Below are 23,057 nucleotides of genomic sequence, written 5' to 3'. Positions count from 1 at the left end.
AAGGTTACAAAAAACAAAACAGAAAAACAAAAGAAAACACAAAAAACAACAAAAAAATTCCACCTTTTAGGTCTCATTTTCAATAACTTCTTTTCATGACTTCCCCACGCCTCCCCTTATTGTATTCCAACTCCAGTTGTTTGTTCAAACAAGTTTTTATCCTTAGTGTCCTAACCATAATTTGTTAATTTACTTAACCATAATTTGTTAATATAATTCTTTATAGTAGGTTTAAACCTTAGTTCATTATTATCCTTAATTTAGTTTATTTAGCAATTTTTAAAATATATACCTTAATCATATATGAAAAAAGAGAAAAGAGATATAAAAACATAAAAAGAGATACCTTTCCTAAGGCTGTCCCTAGTTCCCATCCACGGATTCCCCATTCTTAGAACATATAATTTTTACACTGCAAAGTAAGAATCAGGCCGCCTTTGGACTTCTAAACCCCACCCTTCTCTCCCCGGTTTCAGTCCCAAACCAAAGTCCAGTTAGTCCATCTTTTTAGCCTGGTGACCTTACGTCCAAGGCTCTCAAATCTATCTCAGTCCCTTTCAGCCGGCTTCTTCGGAGGTCTCTCATACTAAATATCCAAGGTCGAAGAGGTACCTTCTCAGTGCTGACCATGTTTCTTCCAGCCATGCCTACTTGTTTAAAGGTGGAGCTCCAGCTCTGTTTCTTAAGTCTATATGTCCCAAATAGTCCAGCTTTCACCTTGGTCGAATTAGAGTTCATCTTGGCAGATCTCCGGCTCTCTTTTGTCTTCTGTAACATTTCAGCCATCCCTTCTTTCTGCTCCTCCTGTTCAGCAGGTGTCTTTTCCTCCTCTTCAATCTTTGATTTCATTTCTTGTCCAGCTGCCTGTGTTTTGAGCATCAAGTCCCTTTCCAACTCAGTAGGTATATTTTCTGTTAACTTCGGTTTTGTGGGGCTTGTAGACAAAACATGGCCTTGCTCGCTCATCTCTCGCAGCTTTCCCACGAGAAAGATAAGCTCTTGCAAGTCAGCTCGTATTTCCCGACCTAGTTCCATTCTTGTAATGTCCAAGAATCCCCCCTAGAGGGATTCTGGTTACTTAGTATTCTTTTCCCTTCCGATCCAAAAGTCAGATTTATTTGTATCAGTCTTTCTTTACTTTCAATATTTTGTAACAATATAACCGGTTAAAATTTAAGCTTTCGCTTTTTCCCAACTTTGACAGCTAATTTGACAGCTGTCAAAAGTTTTCTGTAGATCCTCAGCAGGCTCTTTTCACGGGTTACTCCCGGGCTTGAGAAAAGTGGTACTTAATCCAAACAAATGAACTCTTGTCCTCCAGCACATTAGCTTAGTCCTTTAAATCCGTGGAATTTATATTTTTTATCCAATCACAACAATTCTTCTCGCAACCTTAGTTGACAGATCCTTGCTTTAAACTGTTTACAATAGGGGGGAGACGGACTTCCCTTTTTTTTTCACCTCCCCCGCTCGTACCAAATCCAAAACCGAATTATTTGTAATCCAATTTCCAAATTAGTCACGGGTTGTTGTTCTTGATTTTAAGTCCAAATTTTAGCAGGAAGAAGTCAGCGCTCTCTGACAAATGGCATGCGGCTTCGCTCGGCAGGGGAAGCAGTAGACTCACAGCACCACGCCGCTCCCCGGCACCCGTTCCGTAGCCTTTAAAAAGGCTCCTTCATGAGTCGGGAGGGCGCTAACGGTGCCCGCCGAGTCACCATGTCCACGGGCTCCGTGCCCGTGGTTTTTAAGGGTCCCCGTGTCGCCGGCACGGCAAGACCCAGCCCCCTGTCAAGCCGATTCCCTCCGGAGCTCGGAGGGAATCCGCCATTAGCCGATCGCGCTAACCCGGAAGCTAACACTCGATACATTTAAATGGTTTCTCCCCTGTGTGAGTACGTTGATGTTTCCTAAGGCTTCCATTTTCACTAAAGCTCTTTCCACACTCGATACATTTATATGGTTTCTCCCCTGTGTGAGTCTGTTGATGGGATCTAAGGTGTCCATTCCGACTGAAGTCCTTTCCACACTCCATGCATTTAAATGGTTTCTCCCCTGTGTGAGTCTGTTGATGGGATCTAAGGTGTCCATTCTGACTGAAGTCCTTTCCACACTCCATGCATTTAAATGGTTTCTCCCCTGTGTGAGTCCGTTGATGTGTTCTAAGGCTTCCACTATAACTAAAGCTCTTTCCACACTCGATACATTTAAATGGTTTCTCCCCTGTGTGAGTCCGTTGATGTTTCCAAAGGCTTCCATTTTCACTAAAGCTCTTTCCACACTCGATACATTTATATGGTTTCTCCCCTGTGTGAGTCCGTTGATGTCTTTTAAGGCTTCCATTTTCACTAAAGCTCTTTTCACACTCCATACATTTAAATGGTTTCTCCCCTGTGTGAGTCTGTTGATGGGATCTAAGGTGTCCATTCTGACTGAAGTCCTTTCCACACTCCATGCATTTAAATGGTTTCTCCCCTGTGTGAGTCCGTTGATGTGTTCTAAGGCTTCCATTTTCACTAAAGCTCTTTCCACACTCAATACATTTAAATGGTTTCTCCCCTGTGTGAGTCCGTTGATGTTTCCTAAGGCTTCCATATTCACTAAAGCTCTTTCCACACTCGATACATTTAAATGGTTTCTCCCCTGTGTGAGTACGTTGATGTTTCCTAAGGCTTCCATTTTCACTAAAGCTCTTTCCACACTCGATACATTTATATGGTTTCTCCCCTGTGTGAGTCCGTTGATGTCTTCTAAGGCTTCCACTATCACTAAAGCTCTTTTCACACTCCATACATTTAAATGGTTTCTCCCCTGTGTGAGTCTGTTGATGGGATCTAAGGTGTCCATTCTGACTGAAGTCCTTTCCACACTCCATGCATTTAAATAATTTATCCCCTGTGTGAGTCCGTTGATGGGATCTAAGTTGTCCATTCTGACTGAAGTCCTTTCCACACTCCATGCATTTAAATGGTTTCTCCCCTGTGTGAGTCCGTTGATGTCTTCTAAGGCTTCCACTATCACTAAAGCTCTTTCCACACGCGATACATTTATATGGTTTCTCCCCTGTGTGAGTCCGTTGATGTGTTCTAAAGCTTCCACTATCACTAAAGCTCTTTCCACACTCCATACATTTAAATGATTTCTCCCCTGTGTGAGTCCGTTGATGTTTTCTAAGGCTTCCACTACTATTAAAGTTCTTTGCACACTCCATACATTTATATGGTTTCTCCCCTATGTGTGTCCGTTGATGTATATTGAGGTGTCCACTCTGACTGAAGTTCTTCCCACACTCCCTGCACTTAAAACGTTTTCTCTCTCTGTAAGTCCGCTGGTGTGTTCTAAGTTTTGCATTGAAAGAGAAGCTCTTTCCGCACTCCACACCTTTAAATGGGTTCTTTCCTTTTTGTGTTCGTTGATGTGAACTATGTGTGCTCATTCAGTGAAGCATATTCCACATTTCACACATTTTAATGGCTATTCCTAATGAAACAAAGGGTGCCCTGTCCCCTGCAATTCTGTCTCCTCCATCACCTTTTTCAGAGTGGGCAGAAAGGAAATCCTGTTTGGGTTTCAGGAAAGAGAACACAGAAAAAATGGACACATCAACCACCATTAGCACATTCTCTTATTTCAACATCTCCTACATTCTCCCATGTCCTAGCCAGGTTCCCAATTTTTAGGAAATGAAAATGGTATGATGTCAAATGGTAGTAATGCATCAGGAACCTTTCATAATCCTCAATCATCTTTAATAACACAGCATGACCTTGGAATGCTGTTGTCCTCTGAGACTGCCTTTCAAATCAAGTGGTTCCCCCATTTCCACCTCTAGATCTTCATGAATCACCTTCACAGTCCCACTGACCTCAGGAGGTCCATATGGACTATTTTGGGAGACCCAGGCCTTCATCTCTTCCAGGGACTGTGGCCTGGGTCAGTCAGAGAACTAGTGACAAGGCTTGGTGCTTGGAATCAGCTGAATGGGTGCTCAGGGAAGCTCCCATTCTTGGAGATGGACCTCTGTCTACATGACTCACATTGCATGGAGAGAGCAGGAGAAGCAGAAGCAAAGCAGCTGGCACATGGGAATCCCAGGCGGAAACACCCACCCCAATGGTTCTTTATAATGATGATGTGCTGCCTGATCCTGTGCTTGTCTTCTGACAGAGGACTATCCTAATCTGGCACTGAAAAGCAGGATATTCAAGGCAAGGAGATAACTGTACTTAGTGGTAGGTAGACATATTGGTCTGACACAGCTGAAGTAAAAAAAGTAACAAAAATAGTCCAGTAGCAACTTAGGGACCAACTAAGTTTGTTTTAGGTATAAGCTTTCATATGCATGCACACTTCCTCTTATAGTGAAGGGTAGTGGGAGATCGTAGTAGGAGTACCCTTCTGAGGAAAACCCCCACCTCCCATGATATATAAAGGTCTGGTGACATCTGTTTCAGTGTATCTGAAGAAGTGTGCATGCACACGAAAGCTTATACCTAGAACAAACTTAGTTGGTCTCTAAGGTGCTACGGGAATATTTTGTAATTTTTTATTTCAACTGCGTCATATCAACACTGCTACCTACCTGAATGTAGATGTCATGGGGTGTTTGGGATAAGTAGTTCCTTGGGTGGGGGACATGTCCTGCACCTTCTGAGGTCATTTTTCCACCCTTGATGCCCACCCTGCACTCAGCTCTCACCTGTGGCTTCCAGAAGCTGTCAGCATGCAACAGGGGTTCAAGCAACGGCTTCAACCAGCCGGCTAAACCAGGTGAGGATAGCTGATGGGTCTCAAATCCTTGGGGGGCTGGGGAATTCTGCTGCACCTGAAGTCAAGCCCTGGTGGATGGAGAGAATAACCATGAATCCCACAGTCCAGAAGGCAGATTCTGCCCGTGCTGAAGAGGAAAGTGAAGGGCAGGTGGGGCACGTCCATCTGGAGGCCTTTTATCTAGTCCCAGGGTTACTCTGGCATTGAATTATATATAAATTGCAGTATTGAAATGCGCCTGCTCCCACTTCATATTCTGATATTACTCTACTTTGTTTGTCTGTTTCTTACTTGAGTGCTGTTTTGGTATGCTCTGGGTTTTACTGTGAGTTACATTTTTGCTATTTTTTGGATCCTGTTATGCTTATTTGTTTTCAGTACAGTCATACCTCATGTTACGTTTGCTTCAGGTTGTGCATTTCTGTCTTGTGTCCCATGGCAACCCAGTTACTTCCGGGTTTTGCCGCTCGCGCATGCGCAGACGTGCAAAATGATGTCACATGCATTCGCAGCAGTGAATCGTGACCTGCACATGCGCAGACGTGGTTTGTGTTCTGCGCATGTTGCGAATGGGCCTCCGGAACAGATCCCGTTCGCAACCAGAGGTACCACTGTAATACATTTCTCAGTTGAATTATTTTTTTGCTGCCTTTGAGCATTTTTCGCTACTCTGCTAATTATTGCTCTGGAGATCGTTATGGAGGAAAAAGATCTGCAACCTTAAGCCATAAACAGCCTCAGCCCTGTGGACCTGAAGGAGCGTCTCCACCCCCATCGCTCAGTCCGGACAGGGAGGTCCGCCTCCGAAGGTCTTCTGCTGGTTCCCTTGCTGGCAGAAGTGAAGTTCCAGGGAACCAGGCAGAGGGCCTCCCGCCCTATGGAATGCCCTCCCTTCAGAGGGCAAGGAAATGGGCAACTCTCTGACATTTAGAAGACAGCTGCATTGGGATGTTTTTAATGTTTGATGTTTTATTGTCTTTTTTATGTACTTGAAGCTGCCCAGAGTGGCTGGGGAAACCCAACCAGATGGGCAGGCTATAAATACTGCAATTATTCTTATCATCCCCCTGAGCACGGCCTTTGCTGGGGAGGGTGGGGTATAAATAAAACTTTATTTTTATCATCATCATCATCATCGTCATCATCTTGTGATTTTTAAAAGTTATTTTGGAATTCGTACGGCAATATCAGCTCACGAAATGTTATGGGTGGATAAAATCACAGGGTTGCCGTAAAGTATAATCCCACCCACAAACTCTCATTCACATAGAGTCTGTAAATTTGGGAAGGTCACACACCTCACCTGTGCTAATACTGGCAGTCTTTGGCCTGTATTGGCACACCCTGTGTGTAGAGCCTCCAGCCACAGGCACTGTCTATCATGAAAATGGGTCCTTTGACTGGGAAGATTCATGCAGTCGCTGTCATCGGATGCTGAAGGATTGTATCTCAGCTTGTCAGTCACTCTGACACTGCCTACAAAGAATCAGAGGAACAGAAATGCTTTTGAGGTGCAACTTCTGTATCAATCCTGAGAGCCATTCCATGGACTCTGCACCTGTTTCTGATGACAGGTGTACATTATCCTCACTCTCAGTGAACCAGGCAGTGGAAAAGACAATAAAGATGGAAGCCTGAGAGAGAGGAAAAGGTTTCTGGCTGCTTCCTGGGTGGGATTGCGGAAACCAAGAGCCGCTTCTGAGAAGGCCTCCCCCCTCCCCTCTTCCTCTCAGGATTTCCTCTCCTCTCCAGGGAGAACAATGGTTGGACTGGGCAGAAGCGCTGTGTCTGGACAGGGCAGGGGCTTATGGGGTGGGAAGAGGATGGAGGTTGCAGGAATGAAGGGGAGGGGGGACTGGACCCCCCTTTCCAGGGATCCCTCTCTGGTCGCCTTGAAGGGGTGGCCCATTCCTGGGAGGGAGGGAGAAGCCAAGGCGGCCCCTCCGGAGATTCCCCGAGGAAGGCACGATGAAGACCCAAAGACTGGTCTTCCTAGCTCTCCCCCCCCAATACTGCTGGGATGCTCCCCTCCCTTCCCCCCACTTCCTCGACCCCCTGCCTCTCTCCAGCGTCTCCCCAGCACCCAGAGGCCCCCTTGGCCCGGCCCAACCCTCGCCATGCGCGCCCCATCTTTCCATCCGGAGGGGCCACCCCAAGACGAGATGGGGAGGGACGGGGGTGGGGTCTCTATCCAGGCGTCTGTAGCGCCCGTTAAACCTTTCATGGCCCTACTCTCTTCCCGCGAACCCCACAGCGCTCCGGGGCAAGGAAGCCCTCGTGAGGACTCCCTGGGAGGGGGCCCCATGTCCGCCTCTGCCAAGGCGCCTAAGGGGCCAAGGAAAGCCCCCTTCGCAGCACGCGTCCAGGGATCCAGGCCCTGCCCGTGGGGCCCACGGAAGGCGCTTTGGGGAGCTGGCGAGGGGTCCCTGGGTCCTTTTCTCCCCCCTCCTCCCCCCGTGATCCCTTTACCTCTTTGTCCTCGCTCCCGATTCTCCTTTCCTTTCCTGCAACATCCACGGGGATGGGGGTTCCCTGCCGCCCCTCCTCCCCTTTCCGAAAGCGCGCGCCCCTAGAGCTATGGAGCAGAGCAGCAATTCGGCGCAGAAGCTCCACTTCCGGGAGAAGCAGGCGGGGGGGGAGGGGGGCTCACACCCCACATTCCCAGAATAGAAGCAGACTTGCGAGGAGAAGGAGAAGGAAGAGGAGCAACGTCTGGGGGCGGGATTTGGGGTAGTGCGGGAAGGGCTGAGAGAGTGATATGCTGGGAAGGAAGGGAAAGAATTGAGGGGGGAGGAGAGGAAGATTCCCCCTCCCCTCCTCTTTCTGGGGATCTGGAGAGCGGGAGAGGGGCTGATCCCGGCAATCCAATTGCAAAGTGGGGTCCCGCACAAACAGTGTTTACATTGCAAAATCCTTCCCTCCCCCACCCCACGCCATGAACTTAGATCCGTCCCTGTTTTAGGTATTGGTGCACCAGGAATGGGGGGAGGGGTTAAACGACTCCCCAAAAACCCCAAGTCCCCAACGCAGCCTCTGACTAAGGCCAGGACAATGACCGTTGACACAGGCACCTTCCATGCACAACAGCAAAGAGACTCAGAAAAAAGTCTATAAAAATGTAGCAGTAAGCGGATACCATGAATCGGACTGTGTCCTCCGACTACCCAATACTGTATAGAAAACTGAAAAAGCTTCAAATAATCGCCAACATTCAACGGTTTGACGGATTTCCTGGGTTCCAACGCCTAATGGCTCCTCTGGAATTGGGGGATCCAGGGCTCCCCCTGACTCCATAATCCCTTAGGAGGCAGGAGGCGATCAAGGGCAGCACATGCCCCAGGCAGAAATCCATCGGGGTGGTGGATTGAATCCTGATGCATTCAAAGGAGAAGCCCAGGAAAGTCTTGCAGCTGGGGGGATGGGTAAATACTATTATGGTTCTTTGGGCTGTATATTGTCTCCCTGCTTATTTAACTTATATGCAGAATTCATCATGTGAAAGGCTGGGCTGGATGAATCCCAAACCGGAATTAAGATTGCCGGAAGAAAAATCAGCAACCTCAGATATGCAGATGACACAATCTTGAGGGTAGAAAGTGAGGAGGAATTAAAGAACCTTTTAATGAAGGTGAAATGGCTGCGCTCGTTTCTCTCTGGTCGGGGACAGAGAGTGGCGCTTGGGGGGGAATTGTCATCGCGCCACTCCTTGGTGTGTGGAGTGCCTCAGGGTGCGATACTCTCCCCGATGCTTTTCAACATCTTTATGCGCCCCCTCGCCCAGCTTGTTCGGAGTTTTGGGCTGGGTTGCCATCAGTATGCTGATGACACCCAACTCTATCTGTTGATGGATGGCCATCCTGACTCGGCCCCAGACACACTGACCAGATGTTTGGAAGCTGTGGCTGGATGGTTACGTGGGAGCCGGTTGAAGCTAAATCCTTCGAAGACAGAGGTCCTGTGGCTAGGACGGGGCGATATGGGATTGGGGGGGCAACTCCCATCTCTTGCGGGGGCGCAATTAGTGCCAGCACTGTCTGTTAAGAGTTTAGGTGTAATCTTCGACGCCTCCCTTTCCATGGAGGCGCAGATTGCAGCTATAACAAAGGCGGCATTTTTCCATCTCCGCCAAGCTAAGCAGTTGGCTCCTTACCTCTCTCGCCCTGACCTAGCCACTGTGATCCACGTGACGGTCACCTCCAGACTGGATTATTGTAACTCGCTCTACGTGGGGCTGCCCTTGAGACTGACCCAGAAACTCCAGCGGGTGCAGAATGCTGCAGCGAGACTCCTTACGAGGTCTTCGCTGCGAGATCACATTCACCCGGTGCTATACCAGCTGCGCTGGCTCCCGGTGGAGTACAGGATCAGATTTAAGGTGCTGGTTTTAACCTTTAAAGCCCTATACGGCCTAGGACCCTCGTACCTATGGGACCGCCTCTCCTGGTATGCCCCACAGAGAAACTTACGGTCTTCAAATAAAAACATCTTGAAGGTCCCAGGCCACAGAGAAGTTAGGCTGGCCTCAACTAGAGCCAGGGCTTTTTCGGCTGTGGCTCCGATCTGGTGGAACACTCTGTCACAAGAGACCAGGGCCCTGCGGGACTCGACATCTTTCCGCAGGGCCTGCAAGACAGAGTTGTTCCGCCAGGCCTTTGGCCAGGGCACAGCCTGACTCCCTCCCTCGGCAATCTTCGCGGAGCTCTGGCCCAATGGTTGCCAGTGGCCTGAATTAATTAATTTTACAATGAATGATTTTAGAGTGTTGTTTATGTTATACTTTTATACTGTTTTATTGTTGTTAGCCGCCCTGAGCCCGGCTTCGGCTGGGGAGGGCGGGATATAAATAAAATTTATTATTATTATTATTATAAAGAGGAGAGCGCAAAATATGGTCTGAAGCTCAACATCAAAAAAACGAAGATCACGGCCACTGGTCCCATCACCTCCTGGCAAATAGAAGGGGAAGAAATAGAGGCTGTGAGAGATTTTACGTTCTTGGGCTTCATGATCACTGCAGATGGTCATGAAATTAAAAGACTCCTGCTTCTTGAGAGAAAAGCAATGACGAACGCAAACAGCATCTTAAAAAGCAGAGACATCACCTTGCCGACAAAGGTCCGTATAGTTAAAGCTATGGTTTCCCCAGTAGTGATGTAGGGAAGTGAGAGCTGGACCATAAAGAAGGCTGATCATTGAAGAATTGATGCTTTTGAATTCTGGTGCTGGAGGAGACTCTTGAGAGTCCCATGGACTGCAAGAAGATCAAACCTATCAATTCTGAAGGAAATCAACCCTGAGTGTTCACTGGAAGGACAGCTGGAGCAAACCGGCTGCTAAGTCTGATTTTTATTAAGGTAAAAAAAGGTAAAGGACCCTTGGACTGTTAAGTCCAGTCAAAGGTAACTATGGGGTTGCCACGCTCATTTTACTTTCAGGCCCAGGAAGCTGCTGTTTGTCCACAGACAGCTTCCTGGGTCATGTCGCCAGCATGACTAAACCGCTTCTGGCACAACAGGACATCGTGACAGAAACCAGAGTGCACTGAAATGCCGTTTAGCTTCCCTCCGCAGCGGTACCGGTTTATCTACTTGCACTGGCATGCTTTCGAACTGTTAGGTTGGCAGGAGCTGGGACAGAGCAATGGGAGCTCACCCCATCGTGGGGATTTGAACCGCTGGTCAGCAAGCTCAAGAGGCTCAGTGGTTTAGACTGTGATACATAGATAGCAGTCAAGTACAACATTCCTAGTTTTTCTAGACTGGACATGAGAGGGAATGTTTGGTCCAGTCAGTTGAAAACATCCTGTTTCCTCCTGACGGGGACAAACTTCCTTTAGCATGTGACTAGAGGTGGGCGTGACCTTACCTGTTCAGGTAACAAAAGCACAGGGCAAGCAGCTGCAGTGACTGACAGTCTGCAGTCACTGGGATTAACCCCTCATATGAGGTAGATCCACGTGTATATACTTTGTAACTAAGTCTGCCTTCAGGGATCCATCTGTGAACTGAATGTGTGAGTAAACGTCTTTTATATACTTTACACAAGATTGTGTTGTGTCTATTCTTTTTAAGAGGGATATAAAGGAAATTACCAGGAATCTTATATTGAGAAGCTGAAACAAGCTTGCAACAAGCTAACCACAGTGTGTTTAAAAGGGGAATGCAAAACTCTGCTAAGTTATAGAACTTGCTAGCGCAAGTTAGGAAGTATATTAAACAATATATCCTCTCCCGCCTCTCTGAACATTCCCACAAAGGGTTATTGGCCCCAGCGTTGCGTATTTTTGAAGGATTGAGATCCTAAGCAGAAAAGTATTTTTCTGAGCATACTTCCTGGTAAGCACATGGTCCTTTGTTCCATAGTGTAGTGGGGATTAAGCACCCCCCCTTCAGTCCCTTAGAGTTCACAGTGACCTAAAGCAGTGAAGATTTGTTTTGTATTTTGAGATTTTTTGCTATTTTGATTTTGAGATTTTGACAGCTTTTGAAATTTTGAATATTTTTGAATTTTGAGATGGCCAGTATTGCTTTTGATAGTGATGCAAGGCAAGAAATGCCTATGCTGAATGAATAAAATTTTGTGCACCGGAAGCAACATTTAATAGCACTTCTAAATGCAAAAGGAGTCTCTGGAGGTCTAGGGACAAAGTGAGAGCTGTTTCCTAGTTCTGCTGGATCTCTCAGCGGCTTTTGATACCATCGACCATAACATCCTTCTGGGCCGTCTAGAGGGGCTGGGAGCTGGGGGCACTGTCATACAGTGGTTTTCCTCCTGGGCCGTGTTCAGAAAGTGGTGTTGGGGGATGAGTGTTCAGAGCCCTGGAACCTCACTTGTGGGGAGCCTCAGGGTTCTGTCCTCTCCCCCATGCTTTTCAACATCCACATGCAGCTGCTGGGAGAGATCATCAGGGGGTTTGGGCTGGGTGTTCATCAATATGCGGATGATACCCAGCTCTATCTCTCTTTTAAATCAGAACCAGTGAGGGCAGTGAAGGTCCTGTGTGAGTGTCTGGAAGTGGTTGGAGGATGGATGGCGGAAAACAGATTGAGGTTGAATCCTGAACTGTTCTTGGGGGACAGGGGGCAGGATGGTGTGGAGGACTCCCTGGTCCTGAATGGGGTAACTGTGCCCCTGAAGGACCACGTGCGCAGCCTGGGAGTCATTTTGGACTCACAGTTGGACTCACAGAGGCACAGGTCAATTCTGTGTCCAATTCTGCGTCCAGCTCCATCTGCTATGCAGGCTGAGACCCTCCCTTCCTGCAGACTGTCTCGCCAGAGTAGTGCATGCTCTAGGTATCTCCCGCTTGGGCTACTGCAATGTGCTCTACGTGGTGCTACCTTTGAAGGTGACCCGGAAACTGCAATTAATCCAGAATGTTGCAGCTAGACTGGTGACTGGGAGTTTAAAAGGGGAATGCAAAACTCTGCTAAGTTATAGAACTTCCTAGCGCAAGTTAGATAGGATATTATTAAACAATATATCCTCTCCTGTCTCCCTGAAAATTCACACGTAGACCACAGTGCCACCCGTGTCCTCCCTGATCTTTTATTAATAGACCTTCTCAAGGCACTCACGCAGGAAGAAGGAGGGAACTCTGAACAAAAGACCATACTTTTATAAATGTCAGAAAAGGTTGTCCACCCCACCTTTTCCCGCCCTCATAGATCTGTCATGGAGGACGTCAGAGAGGAGGTGCCCCAGCGTGAGATTACAGCTAAGGATCCTTTGTGAAGTGGTGGGTGATAGTGACATGTTTGCTATTCATGTGTTTGCAAAGTACCTGCTGCCGGTGTCTGGGCTGAACCCATTCTGTTAATGGCGGTCCCTTTTGTGATGTTGCAGGAATGGAGACGACAGAGGCAACAGCACCGGAAGCGATAATTAGAATGTTGTGCTAAGATGTTCCCAGCTTTGGGACCGGGAGAAGACAGTCTTTATTTGTGAAAGGTTGTTACTTTGTTTGAAGAATGGCTTATTCAATAAATGTGCCTTAGTCATGAATGGGTGTGTTTTTCACTGTGGAGCCATGGATCCAAACTACAAGAAAGAAGATTCCACCTAAACATTAGGAAGAACTTCCTGACAGTAAGAGCTGTTTGACAGTGGAATTTGCTGCCAAGGAGTGTGGTGGAGTCTCCTCCTTTGGAGGTCTTTAAGCAGAGGCTTGACAACCATATGTCAGGAGTGCTCTGATGGTGTTTCCTGCTTGGCAGGGGGTTGGACTCGATGGCCCTTGTGGTCTCTTCCAGCTCTACGATTCTATGAGCCACTGGATGGCAGTGTGGGGTGGTCTATATTGGGTAAGTCATGACAGCAACAGTTTCACTTAGTTCCAGCTATTTTGTACAAAGTTTTACAAAGTCTGTTTCAGTAGCAGATTCAAAGCATTACACAGTACAATTTTGTATCAACATGACCACGCTAGAGCCAAGGCTTTACACTTTTGGGAGCATACATTTCTTAATAACAATCACAGAAACATAACAGAGAACACCCCCCCCCCCGTTTCCCATATACATAAATGGGAATTCAAGTCAGGCCCTCGAGGTGGCTCTGGCAAGTGAGCCCAGCTGCATGTGACAAGGGTGGGGAGAAATTCCTTCCTGGCTGTCACCTTTGAGTATAGGGGTCACTGCCCCTATTCCTCTAGCACAGGGATCAGCAACCTTTTTCAGCTGTGGGCCGGTCCACCGTCCCTGAGACCATGTGTGGGCCGGACTGTATTTTGAAGGGGGGGAAATGAACGAATTCCTATGCCCCACAAATAACCCAGAGATGCATTTTAAATAAAAGGACACATTCTACTCATGGAAAAACACGCTGATTCCTGGACTGTCTGTGGGCCGGATTGAGAAGGCGAATGGGCCATATCCGGCCCTCGGGCCTTAGGTTGCCTACCCCTGCTCTAGCAGGAGCGATTGTGGGGCTTCCTTGCCCGCTTCCATTCAGCTCCGCCATCCTCAAATGGCAAGTATTCTTCAGCGATTGTGGGAGCGGACAGGCTGGAAGCTGAAGCGGCTTCTCTTGAAGTAGGCTTTGCTTTGCTTTCTGTTGACACCTCAATCTGTGTTTTTAATGTTCTGGTGGGTACCTGCAGCTCCTCCTTCCCCCTTTTGCAATTAGGCTTGGGGGAAGATGTCCAATTAAATTACAGTATTTTAATCTGTCTTCAGAAAGCGTAGGAGGCAGGGAGACGTTCTGGTGAAGAAGCAGAGTTTGGAGATCACACGGTGGTGGGGGTGAGAGAGTTTGGTGCCTAAACCAGTCTGACACTCACACACACACCCCCTTCTTGCATGCTTGAGTAGAGCAACTCCAGGGCATGAGCCAAGTAGCAGCAGGGTAGGGGCCACGTGTAAAGCAATTCCCACGCTGAGGTCAAAAACACACACAGAGGCAGTAGGACTTCTTCAGTAATAGTTTACTGAGCTTTCAAAGCATACAGTTCTCACTGGGTCTCCAGTGAGGCACAAAACTTTGTTTCTGAGAGCAAATCCAGTTTCAGCCGTAAAAAAATACAGCACACAGGATATCTAGGTCAGGAACACACACTGGCAGAAGGGAGCAAGGGAGGAAAGAGGCTGGAAGGACACAGGGCAATGGATGTGTGTCTTTCGCTTCCTGTCATCTGGGAGGGAAGTCAGCAACTCGGCATCTGCAGGGGCTTCATGAAGAAAAACTTTCTGCCTCCTGCTTCCAGGCACATCCCAGAAACTCACACTGTGATTCACGGTGTATTGCAATATCAATTGCTTTACAAAGCCCTGATCCTCAGCACCAGCAATCTAGATTCCCCCTCTCTATCAAAATGTACTTTACATATAAAATTATAATCACTGTTGTGAGACATTACCTTCATTATTTCATGACTATACAGTTTTACATATAAGCACTCCATACATCTAACAGGGTTCTCCCCTTTAGATCTCCCTAGATGTTTCATAAACACTCCATTGTAACTAAAGCACTTTCTGCGATGTTTCCATCAAACTGCTTCTCGCCTTTGAGTTTGTTGATGGTTTGTAGGGCGTCAGCTCTTAAAGTTCTTCCTGACCATGAAGAAGAAGAAGAAGAGTTTGGATTTGATATCCCATTTTATCACTACCCGAAGGAGTCTCAAAGCGGCTAACATTCTCCTTTCCCTTCCTCCCCCACAACAAACACTATGTGAGGTGAGTGGGGCTGAGAGACTTCAGAGAAGTATGACTGGCCCAAGGTCACCCAGCAGCTACATGTGGAGGAGCGGAGACGCGAACCTGGTTCCCCAGATTACGAGACTACCGCTCTTAACCACTACACCACACTGGCTCTGTTGATGTAGGACTTCCAATAGGACTGAACGTCTACCCTTAAAGTTCTTCTTGACATTTATGTGGTTTGTCTCTTGTGTGATTTTGTCGACGTAAATCAAGGGTTTCACTCTGACTGAAGCCATACATTTAAGTGCTTTCCCTCCTCTGTGTCTGCAAATGTCTTCCTCTAAGATTTTCACTCTTACTGAAACTTTTCCGCACTCCATTCATTAAAATGATCTCTCCCCTGTATGCGTCCGTTGATGCATATTGAGGTGTCCACTCTGACTGAAGCTCTTTCCGCACTCCATACATTTATATGGTTTCTCCCCTGTGTGAGTCCGTTGATGTGTTCTAAGGTGCGCAGTTTGACTGAAGCTCTTTCCGCACTCCATGCATTTAAATGGTTTCTCCCCTCTGTGAGTTCGTTGATGTATTCTAAGGTTTGCATTAAAATGGAAGCTCTTTCCGCATTCCATACATTTAAATGGTTTCTCTTCTGTGTGAGTCCGTTGGTGTGTTCTAAGGTTTGCATTGAAACTGAAGCTTTTCCCACACACTATACATTTAAATGGCTTCTCCCCAGTGTGAGTCTGTTGATGTATTCTAAGGTTTCCAAGCTGACTGAAGCTCTTTCCACACACCATACATTCACATGGTTTCTCCCCTGTGTGAGTCCGTTGATGGGTTCTAAGGTTTCCAAACTGACTGAAGCTCTTTCCGCACTCCATACATTTAAATGGTTTCTCCCCTGTGTGAGTCCGTTGATGTGTTCTAAGGGTTGCATTGAAACTGAAGTTCTTTCCGCACTCCATGCATTTAAATGGTTTCTCCCCTGTGTGAGTCTGTTGATGTCTACTGAGGTCTCCATTCTGACTGAAACTCTTTCCACACTGAATACATTTAAATGGTTTCTCCCCTGTGTGTGTTCGTCGATGTAAATGGAGTCTTGAACTGTCACTAAAGCTCTTTCCGCACTCCATACATTTGAATGGTTTCTCCCCTGTGTGAATCCGTTGATGTGTTCTAAGGTGTGCACTCTGACTGAAACACTTTCCACAATCTATGCATTTAAATCGTTTTTTACTTATATGAGTCTCTTCATGTGTTCTAAGGGTTCCACTAAATCTGAAATTCTTTCCACACTCCATACATTTATATGGTTTTTCACCCGTGTGAGTCCGTTGGTGTAATTTAAGGTTTCCAATCTGACTGAAGCTCTTTCCACACTCCCTGCATTTGAATGGTTTCTCTCCTGTGTGAGTCCGTTGATGTGTTCTAAGGTGCGCAATTTGACTGAAGCTCTTTCCACACTCCCTGCATTTAAATGGTTTCTCCCCTGTGTGAGTCCGTTGATGTGTTCTAAGGTTTGCAGTGAAATGAAAGCTTTTTCCACACTCCATACATTCATATGGTTTTTCACCCGTGTGAGTCTGTTGATGTATTTTAAGGTTTCCATTCTGACTGAAGCTCTTTCCACACTCCATGCATTTGAAAGGTTGTTCCCCTGTGTGCGTCTGTTCATGTTTTCTAAGGTTTCCATTCTGACTGAAGCTCTTTCCACACTCCATACATTTAAAAGGTTTCTCACCTGTATGTGTCCGTTGATGTAAAGTTAAGTGTCCCCTCTGACTGAAGTTCTTTCCACACTCTGTGCATTGAAATCCTTTCTTGCCCATGTGAGTCTGCTGATGTGTTCTAAGTTTTCCACTGTCAGTGAAACTTTTTCCACTCTCCATACCTTTAAATGGTTTCTCTCCTGTTTGAGTTCATTGATGTGAGATATGTCTGCTCATTCAGTGAAGCATATTCCACATTTCACACATTTTAATGGCTATTCCTAATGAAACGAAAGGTTCCCCATCTTCTGGAATTCTGACTGTCTTGGGTATCACCTTCTTCAGAATGGGCGGAAAGGAAATCCTATTTTGGTTTCAAGGAAGAGAACAAAGGGAAAGAGAGCACATCAAACACCATTAGCAGCTTTTCTTATTTCAACATCTCCTATATTCCCCTGCCTCCTACCCATGTTCCCAGTTTTTATGAAATGAAGATGCAATGTCATCAAATGATAGTAATGCAGCAGCAACCTTTCATAATCCTCAGTCATTGTTAATAGCGCAGCATGATCTTGGAATACAGCCTTTTCAAATCAATTGTTTTCACACAGGAAAGGCAGCTGCTCTCTGTCCATGAAGAGGCCCTCTCTTTCTCTGGTCCATCTTTCCTTTGGACATTCCCCATCCTCTGCATCATAATCCTCCATCCACCCCTGTTTCCACCTCTAGATCTTCATGAATCACCTGCACAGTCCCATTGGCTTCAGGAAGTCCATATGGACCATTTTGGGAGTCCCAGGCCTTCATCTCTTCCAGGGACTGTGGCCTGGGTCAGTCAGAGAACTAGTGACAAGGCTTGGTGCTTGGGGTCAGCTGAATGGGTGCTCAGGGAAGCTCCTGTTCTTGGAGATGGACCTCCATCTGCATGCCTCACATTAAATGGAGAGAGCAGGAGAAGCAGAAGGAAAGCAGATGGCACATGGGAATCCCAGGCAGAAGCACCCACCCCAATGGTTCTTTATAATGATGATGTGCTGCCTGATCACATGCCCCTCTGCTGACACAGAACTATAATCTGGCACTGACAAAGCTGGATATTCAAGGCAAAGGGATAACTGTACTTAGTGGAAATTTCAGCCTTGAATATATGGTATTGATTCATTGATGCCCTGAAGTTGTGTTATCTCTGGAGACAAGAATTTATTCCTGATTTGTCTTAAGTATCATAATTATACAATGTCTTGGGGTGTTAGAGGAGCGGCGGTACCTTTGGTGGGGGAAATGTCATGCACCTTATGACATAACCTATCCACCACTGTGCCCCACCCTGCACTCAGCTCTCACCTGTGGCTTCCAGAAGCTGTCAGCATGCAACAGGGGCCACAATCCCAGGAATGGCTTCAACCGGCTGGCAAAACCAGGTGAGGATTGTTGATGGGTCTCAAATCCTTGGTGGGTTGGGGAATTCTGCTGCAGGTGAAGGCAGGCCCTGGTGGATGGAGAGGATGAGAACAACAGTGAATCCAACAGTCAAGAAGGCAGATTCTGCCCATCCTGCAGAGGAAAGGGAAGGGAGCCCACTGAGAAGGAAAACTCTGGTCCTAAACTTTGCTGCCTCATGACTTATCTTCAGGAGAAGTGAATGCTATGGAGGAAAACCTACACAAATCTTGAGTGGAGTCTCTAAGATGCTTGGATAGTGCCCTGCACACCTTCTTCATTCAACTCCTGCAGCCAAGCTGGTGCCAAACATACTGCTCTGCTTTCCTTGGGACCATATCAGCCAGGCTGAGAAGGGGGTCTAGTTGTCTAGGCAGCCCAGGACCCCCAAACACACTACCCAGGCAGTGCTGCTAACACAGCAGTTTCAGGCGGAGAGATGAGCTCAGACCTGTGTATCAAAGTCTCTCCAATGTGGAACAAGGAAAACAGAAGTGCATAATATGTCACTGTAAGAGTATTTGAAAAGACAAAGAATCTGGTGGCCCCTTGAAAGCTAATAAAAGTATTGTGGCTGAAGCTTTTGTAGGCTGCAGGACCAGGAAAGCTCCTGGCACCATGATCCTTCCAATGGGGATTCAGACCTCATCATGGGACTTGAACTGCCCTGGCTGATTATCTCCAATGGGATAGATATTGAGAGGAAAGCTGTTTCCTGGTTCTGCTGGATCTCTCAGTGGATTTGGAGACCTTTGACCATGGCATCCTTCTGGACCCTCTGGGGAGCTGGGGGAATTACTATGCAGTGGCTCCCCTCCTTCCTCCTGGGCCATGTCCAGAAAGTGGTGTTAGGTGATGAGTGCTCTGAGCCCTGGGTGCTCCCTTGTGGGGTGCCTCAGAACTCCATCCTCTCCCCCATGCTTTTTAATATCTATATGAAGAAGCTGGTTTGGATTGGGTTTGGATTGGGTGTTCACCAGTATGTGGGTGATACCAAGCTCTTCCTCTCTTTTAAATTGGAACCAGTGAAGGCGGTGAATGCCCTGTGTGAGTGCCTGGAGGTGATTTGAGGATGGGTGGCGGCTAACAGATTGAGGTTGAATCCTGACAAGACAGAAGTACTGTCCCTGGAGGACAGTAAGTTGTGGAGGATTCCCTGGTCCTGAATGGGGTAACTGTGGCCCTAAAGGACCAGGGGCACAGCCTGGGGATCATTTTGGACTCACAGCTGTCCATGGAGGCGCAGGCCAGTTCTGTGTCCTGGGCAGCTGTCTGCCAGCTCCATCTGGTACACCGGATGAGACCCTCCCTGCCCTCGGACTGTCTCACCAGAGTGGTGCATGCTCTGGTTATCTCCAGTTTGGACTACTCCCATGTGTTGTACATGGGGCTACCTTTGAAGGTGACTCAGAAACTGCAACTAATCCAGAATGCGGCAGCTGGACTAGTAAATGGGAGCAGCCGCGGAAACCACATAACACTGGTCCTAAAGGATCTTCCCTGGCTCCCAGCACATTTCCAAGCACAATTCACACTGTTGGTGCTGACCTTTAAAGTGTCATAGTTGCATTTTTCAGGCATAGAAAAGCATTGATCTAATGTAGAGAGATCAATCATTCCTGGTCTATTGCTTCAAGAAGGTTCTGGTGGTTTTACTCTGTGTGATTCAAAGCTGATGTTTTCTCTAGCTGGAACATTTTAGCTGATAAGGGAGTTTCCTTTCTGCTGAGAGCAGGTGGTGGGATCAATTGTTAGGAGGTGTACATTATCCTCATCCTCAATGCACCAGGCAGTGGAAAAGACTCTTAAAGATGGAAGCCTGAGAGAGAGGAAAAGGTTTCTGGCTGATTCCTGGGTGGGATTGCGGAAACCAAGAGCCGCTTCTGAGAAGACCTCTCCTCTCCTCTCTTCCTCTCCTGATTTGAACCGCTGCGACTGGACAGGGCAGGGGCTTATGGGGTGGGAAGAGGAGGGAGCATGCAAGAAGGAAGGGGAGGGGGGACACGACCCCCCACTTTCCAGGGATCCCTTTGGTTGCCTTGAAGGGGTGGCCGATTGCTGGGAGGGAGAAGCCAAGGCGGCCCCTCCAGAGAATCCCCGCAGGCGCCACCATGGAGATGTCTCTCCAAAGACTGGTCTTCCTAGCTCCCCCCCCCCAATGCTGCCCTTTCCTGCCCCAGGAATGCTCCCCCTCCCCACTTCCTCGACTCCCTCCCTCTGTCCCAGAGTCTCCCCTGCACCCAGAGCCCCCCCCTTGGCGCCTTATATGGTTAGGGTTATGTCTGCCGCTGCCAAGGCGCCTAAGGGGCCAAGGAAAGCCCCCTTCGCAGGACACGTGCAGGGATCCAGGCCCTTCCCATGGGGCCCACGAAAGGCGCTTTGGGGAGCTGGCGGGGGTCTCTGGGTCCTTTTCTCCCCTCTCCCCCCCCCGCGACCCCTTTACCTCTTTGTCCTCGCTCTCGAGTCTCATTTCTTTCCTGCAACATCCACGGGGGGCGGGGATCCTCCTCTTCCCATCCTCCTCCCCTTTCCGAAAGCGCGCTCCCCTAGAGCTACGCCGCAGAGCAGCAATCCGGCGCAGAAGCTCCACTTGCGGGCGAAGCAGGCAGTTTGGGAGGGGGGCTCTCTCCCCTCATTCCAGAAACAGAAGCCGGATGGAGAGGAGGAGGAGCAGAAGGAAGAGGTGCGACATACTGGGGGGGTTTGAGGGTTGTGGGGGCGGAGTGAGAGGAGGGTGTACCAGGAAGGGAGAAATTGAGGGGGGCGAAGGAGAGGAAGGTTCCCCCCTCCCTTCTTCGTTCAGGGGATGAGGAGAGCGGGAAAGGGTTGATCCCGCCAATCCATTTGCAAAGCGGGGTCCCCCCCATACAATGTTTGCATTACAAAATCCTTCCCTTCCCCACCCCACGACATGAGCTGAGATCCGTTCCATGTTTTAGGACGATATTGGAGCACACTGAGTAGCGGGTTAGGCTTTGTGACTCCTGTGTTACGGAAAAAATGGGGCTTGGGCTTTTGCACACACGCCTCCCCCCCCCGACACCCAGGTAAAATTCATCCCTTGTGTCTCCGTCAGAAGTAACACAATGAGGCCAGGAAGAAAGCAAGGCAGCTGTTGATCCCCCCATGCGAGGAATGAAGCAGCCCAGAAGTAAAGCGCGTTGCAATTTGGACACCCTCAGAAAGTAGCCCCCCCCCCGTCACTGAGAGAGCACCCCAAAAACATCCCCGGCTGCGCCACAAAATGCGTTGTACACGGATATCAGATCAGACTCCGAGTTCGTGTTTTGGCAACATGACAGGTCTGTCCATCGGGATGCCTGACGATTCCTGCTCCCTGCCTTTTCCCGGCCAGCCTGAGAGATCATTGGAAAGGGTGGATTTCTTGACTCCAGAATCCATCATGGCAGACCCGTTTCATTCAGGCATAGAGATCTGCTCTTTGGAACAGTCTGCTTGGATCATGTGGATCATCAATGGATCATCCATGATGTCATACACATCTCATGGGGGGGTCAGGAAGAATCTCCTGCCACGTGACTGGGGGAGTCTGGGGGCTGACTGGGGTCAGACAGGGCTGCTGTTTTGCTCTCCTTCCTATTTCAGCTCAGGTTTTCCTGGCAGAAGTTACATTTCATCAAGAAATAGGTGGGTTCGTTGAGGAAACGGGGCTAAGCGAAAGCATCCGTTGAAAAGAGGCAAATGTGTATACTTTGTTACCACCCATTGAGTTGTGTTGCAAAGGCTATTTGCAGAAAAGGCTTCTATTGTATCACCTGCGGCTACATGCCGGAGTTTTGGTCTTTTTGCGGAAATGTGTCTGTGTAAATGCGCTTATCCCTGTGCATTTATAATGGCAAGACATTAAATCCCTTGAGATCCACAAGCACCAGAACCATAAGCCCACATAGGAGTCCAAAAGCACAGAACGAAGCAGCCCTATCAAAAGCTGGATGTCTAACAAAAACAACAACAACTTTTTTTGTACCCCATCCATCTGACTGGATTGCTCCAGCCACTCTGGGCAGCTTCCAAAAGAATAGAAGAAAACATAACCGAACATGATATATTAAAAGCTTCTCAATACAAAGCTGCTTTCAGGCGTAGGGCTTTCAAGATCAGCACCAATACTTTGAATGGTGCTCGGAAGCGGACCGGGAGTCAGTGAGGATTTCTTAGGACCCGTCTTCAGGGGCCAGCTATTAGGGGGCCTTTCAGCTGCTGTCCAAAATGTATCCCTTGCCGGAAGTAATACTGTAATACATAAACCTCTCCTCCTCCGCCTTCTCGGGATGCCATTGGTGCACGATGCTCGAGAGAGGGAAAGGCGTGAGAGAGAAAGTAAGGGGGGCAGGGTCCTCCAGAGCGAAAGCCCTATCCCTCCCTTTCCTGCAAGAAGTCGGGCGTGTGGGGGTCCCGTTGGTTCGGCTCTGCAGAGGCTGCCTGGGGGCGCCTGCTGGGATCCGGTGAGTCTCCTCTCTCCCAAAATAGGGCCCATGGGGAAAGCGGGGGTCCCAGCGCTGCATGTTGAGAGGGGGGCAAGTCAGGGCGCGGAGGGTCGCAGGAGGGCGGCAGCTCTGCTCTTCCTTTGCATGGATGCGCTGCTGGCCCCTTGGGGAGGGGTCTGGGGTCCAGGATCAGGGAAATGCATGCAGAGAAACCCCATTCGGATGTATGGATCAGTCCCCTTGTATAACAGAGGTTGTCTGCAGATGGAAACATTCGGACATGAAATATGCCATGGTCCCTGAAACCTCACTGGTGCAAGGAAGGGAGGAAGGGAGGAAGGAAGGAAGGAAGGAAGGAAGGAAGGAAGACAGAGAAGAGAAAGCACTTCCTCTTGCAGGGCAGAGTAAAACCTGTGGAACTGCCTCCCACAAGAGCCAGGGAGGCCACCAATCAAGGTGGCGTTAAAAGAGGAGGAGGCCAATCCGTGGACGAGGAGGAGGCGAGGGCGATGGGGGAATCCTCTGCCCTGTCTCCCGCATAGGAG

The 23,057-nt window shown here is 48.3% G+C and overlaps 2 protein-coding genes across 4 annotated transcripts in view; both read right to left on the bottom strand.

Annotated features, from left to right (window-relative positions):
- Positions 1–23,057, bottom strand: part of LOC309541280 (uncharacterized protein) — a 123,030-nt gene that overhangs the window by 66,984 nt on the left and 32,989 nt on the right. Inside the window, exons 1-3 of one of the 3 annotated variants that reach the window (XM_082238946.1) lie at positions 7,240–7,682; positions 6,074–6,246; positions 54–3,559 (exon numbers count right to left, since the gene is read on the bottom strand). In XM_082238946.1, the coding sequence (XP_082095072.1) occupies positions 1,856–3,436 (1,581 nt within the window). In that variant the 5' untranslated portion in view covers positions 3,437–3,559; positions 6,074–6,246; positions 7,240–7,682 and the 3' untranslated portion in view covers positions 54–1,855. Of the gene's footprint in view, positions 1–53; positions 3,560–6,073; positions 6,247–7,239; positions 7,683–23,057 lie in introns of those variants that run through there. The other 2 variants (XM_082238942.1, XM_082238947.1) reach the window with 2 other exon arrangements.
- Positions 14,177–23,057, bottom strand: part of LOC309541299 (uncharacterized protein) — a 64,971-nt gene continuing 56,090 nt past the window's right edge. The window contains exon 2 of the mRNA XM_082239012.1: positions 14,177–16,988. Within this exon, the coding sequence (XP_082095138.1) occupies positions 15,296–16,804 (1,509 nt within the window). The 5' untranslated portion in view covers positions 16,805–16,988 and the 3' untranslated portion in view covers positions 14,177–15,295. The remainder of the gene's footprint in view (positions 16,989–23,057) is intronic.

This window comes from Podarcis vaucheri (assembly GCF_965113315.1).
Source record: "Podarcis vaucheri genome assembly, chromosome: 10".
Lineage (NCBI taxonomy): Eukaryota > Metazoa > Chordata > Lepidosauria > Squamata > Lacertidae > Podarcis > Podarcis vaucheri.
Note: the sequence above shows the minus strand (reverse complement) of the source record. Positions and strands in the feature narration are given on the sequence as shown.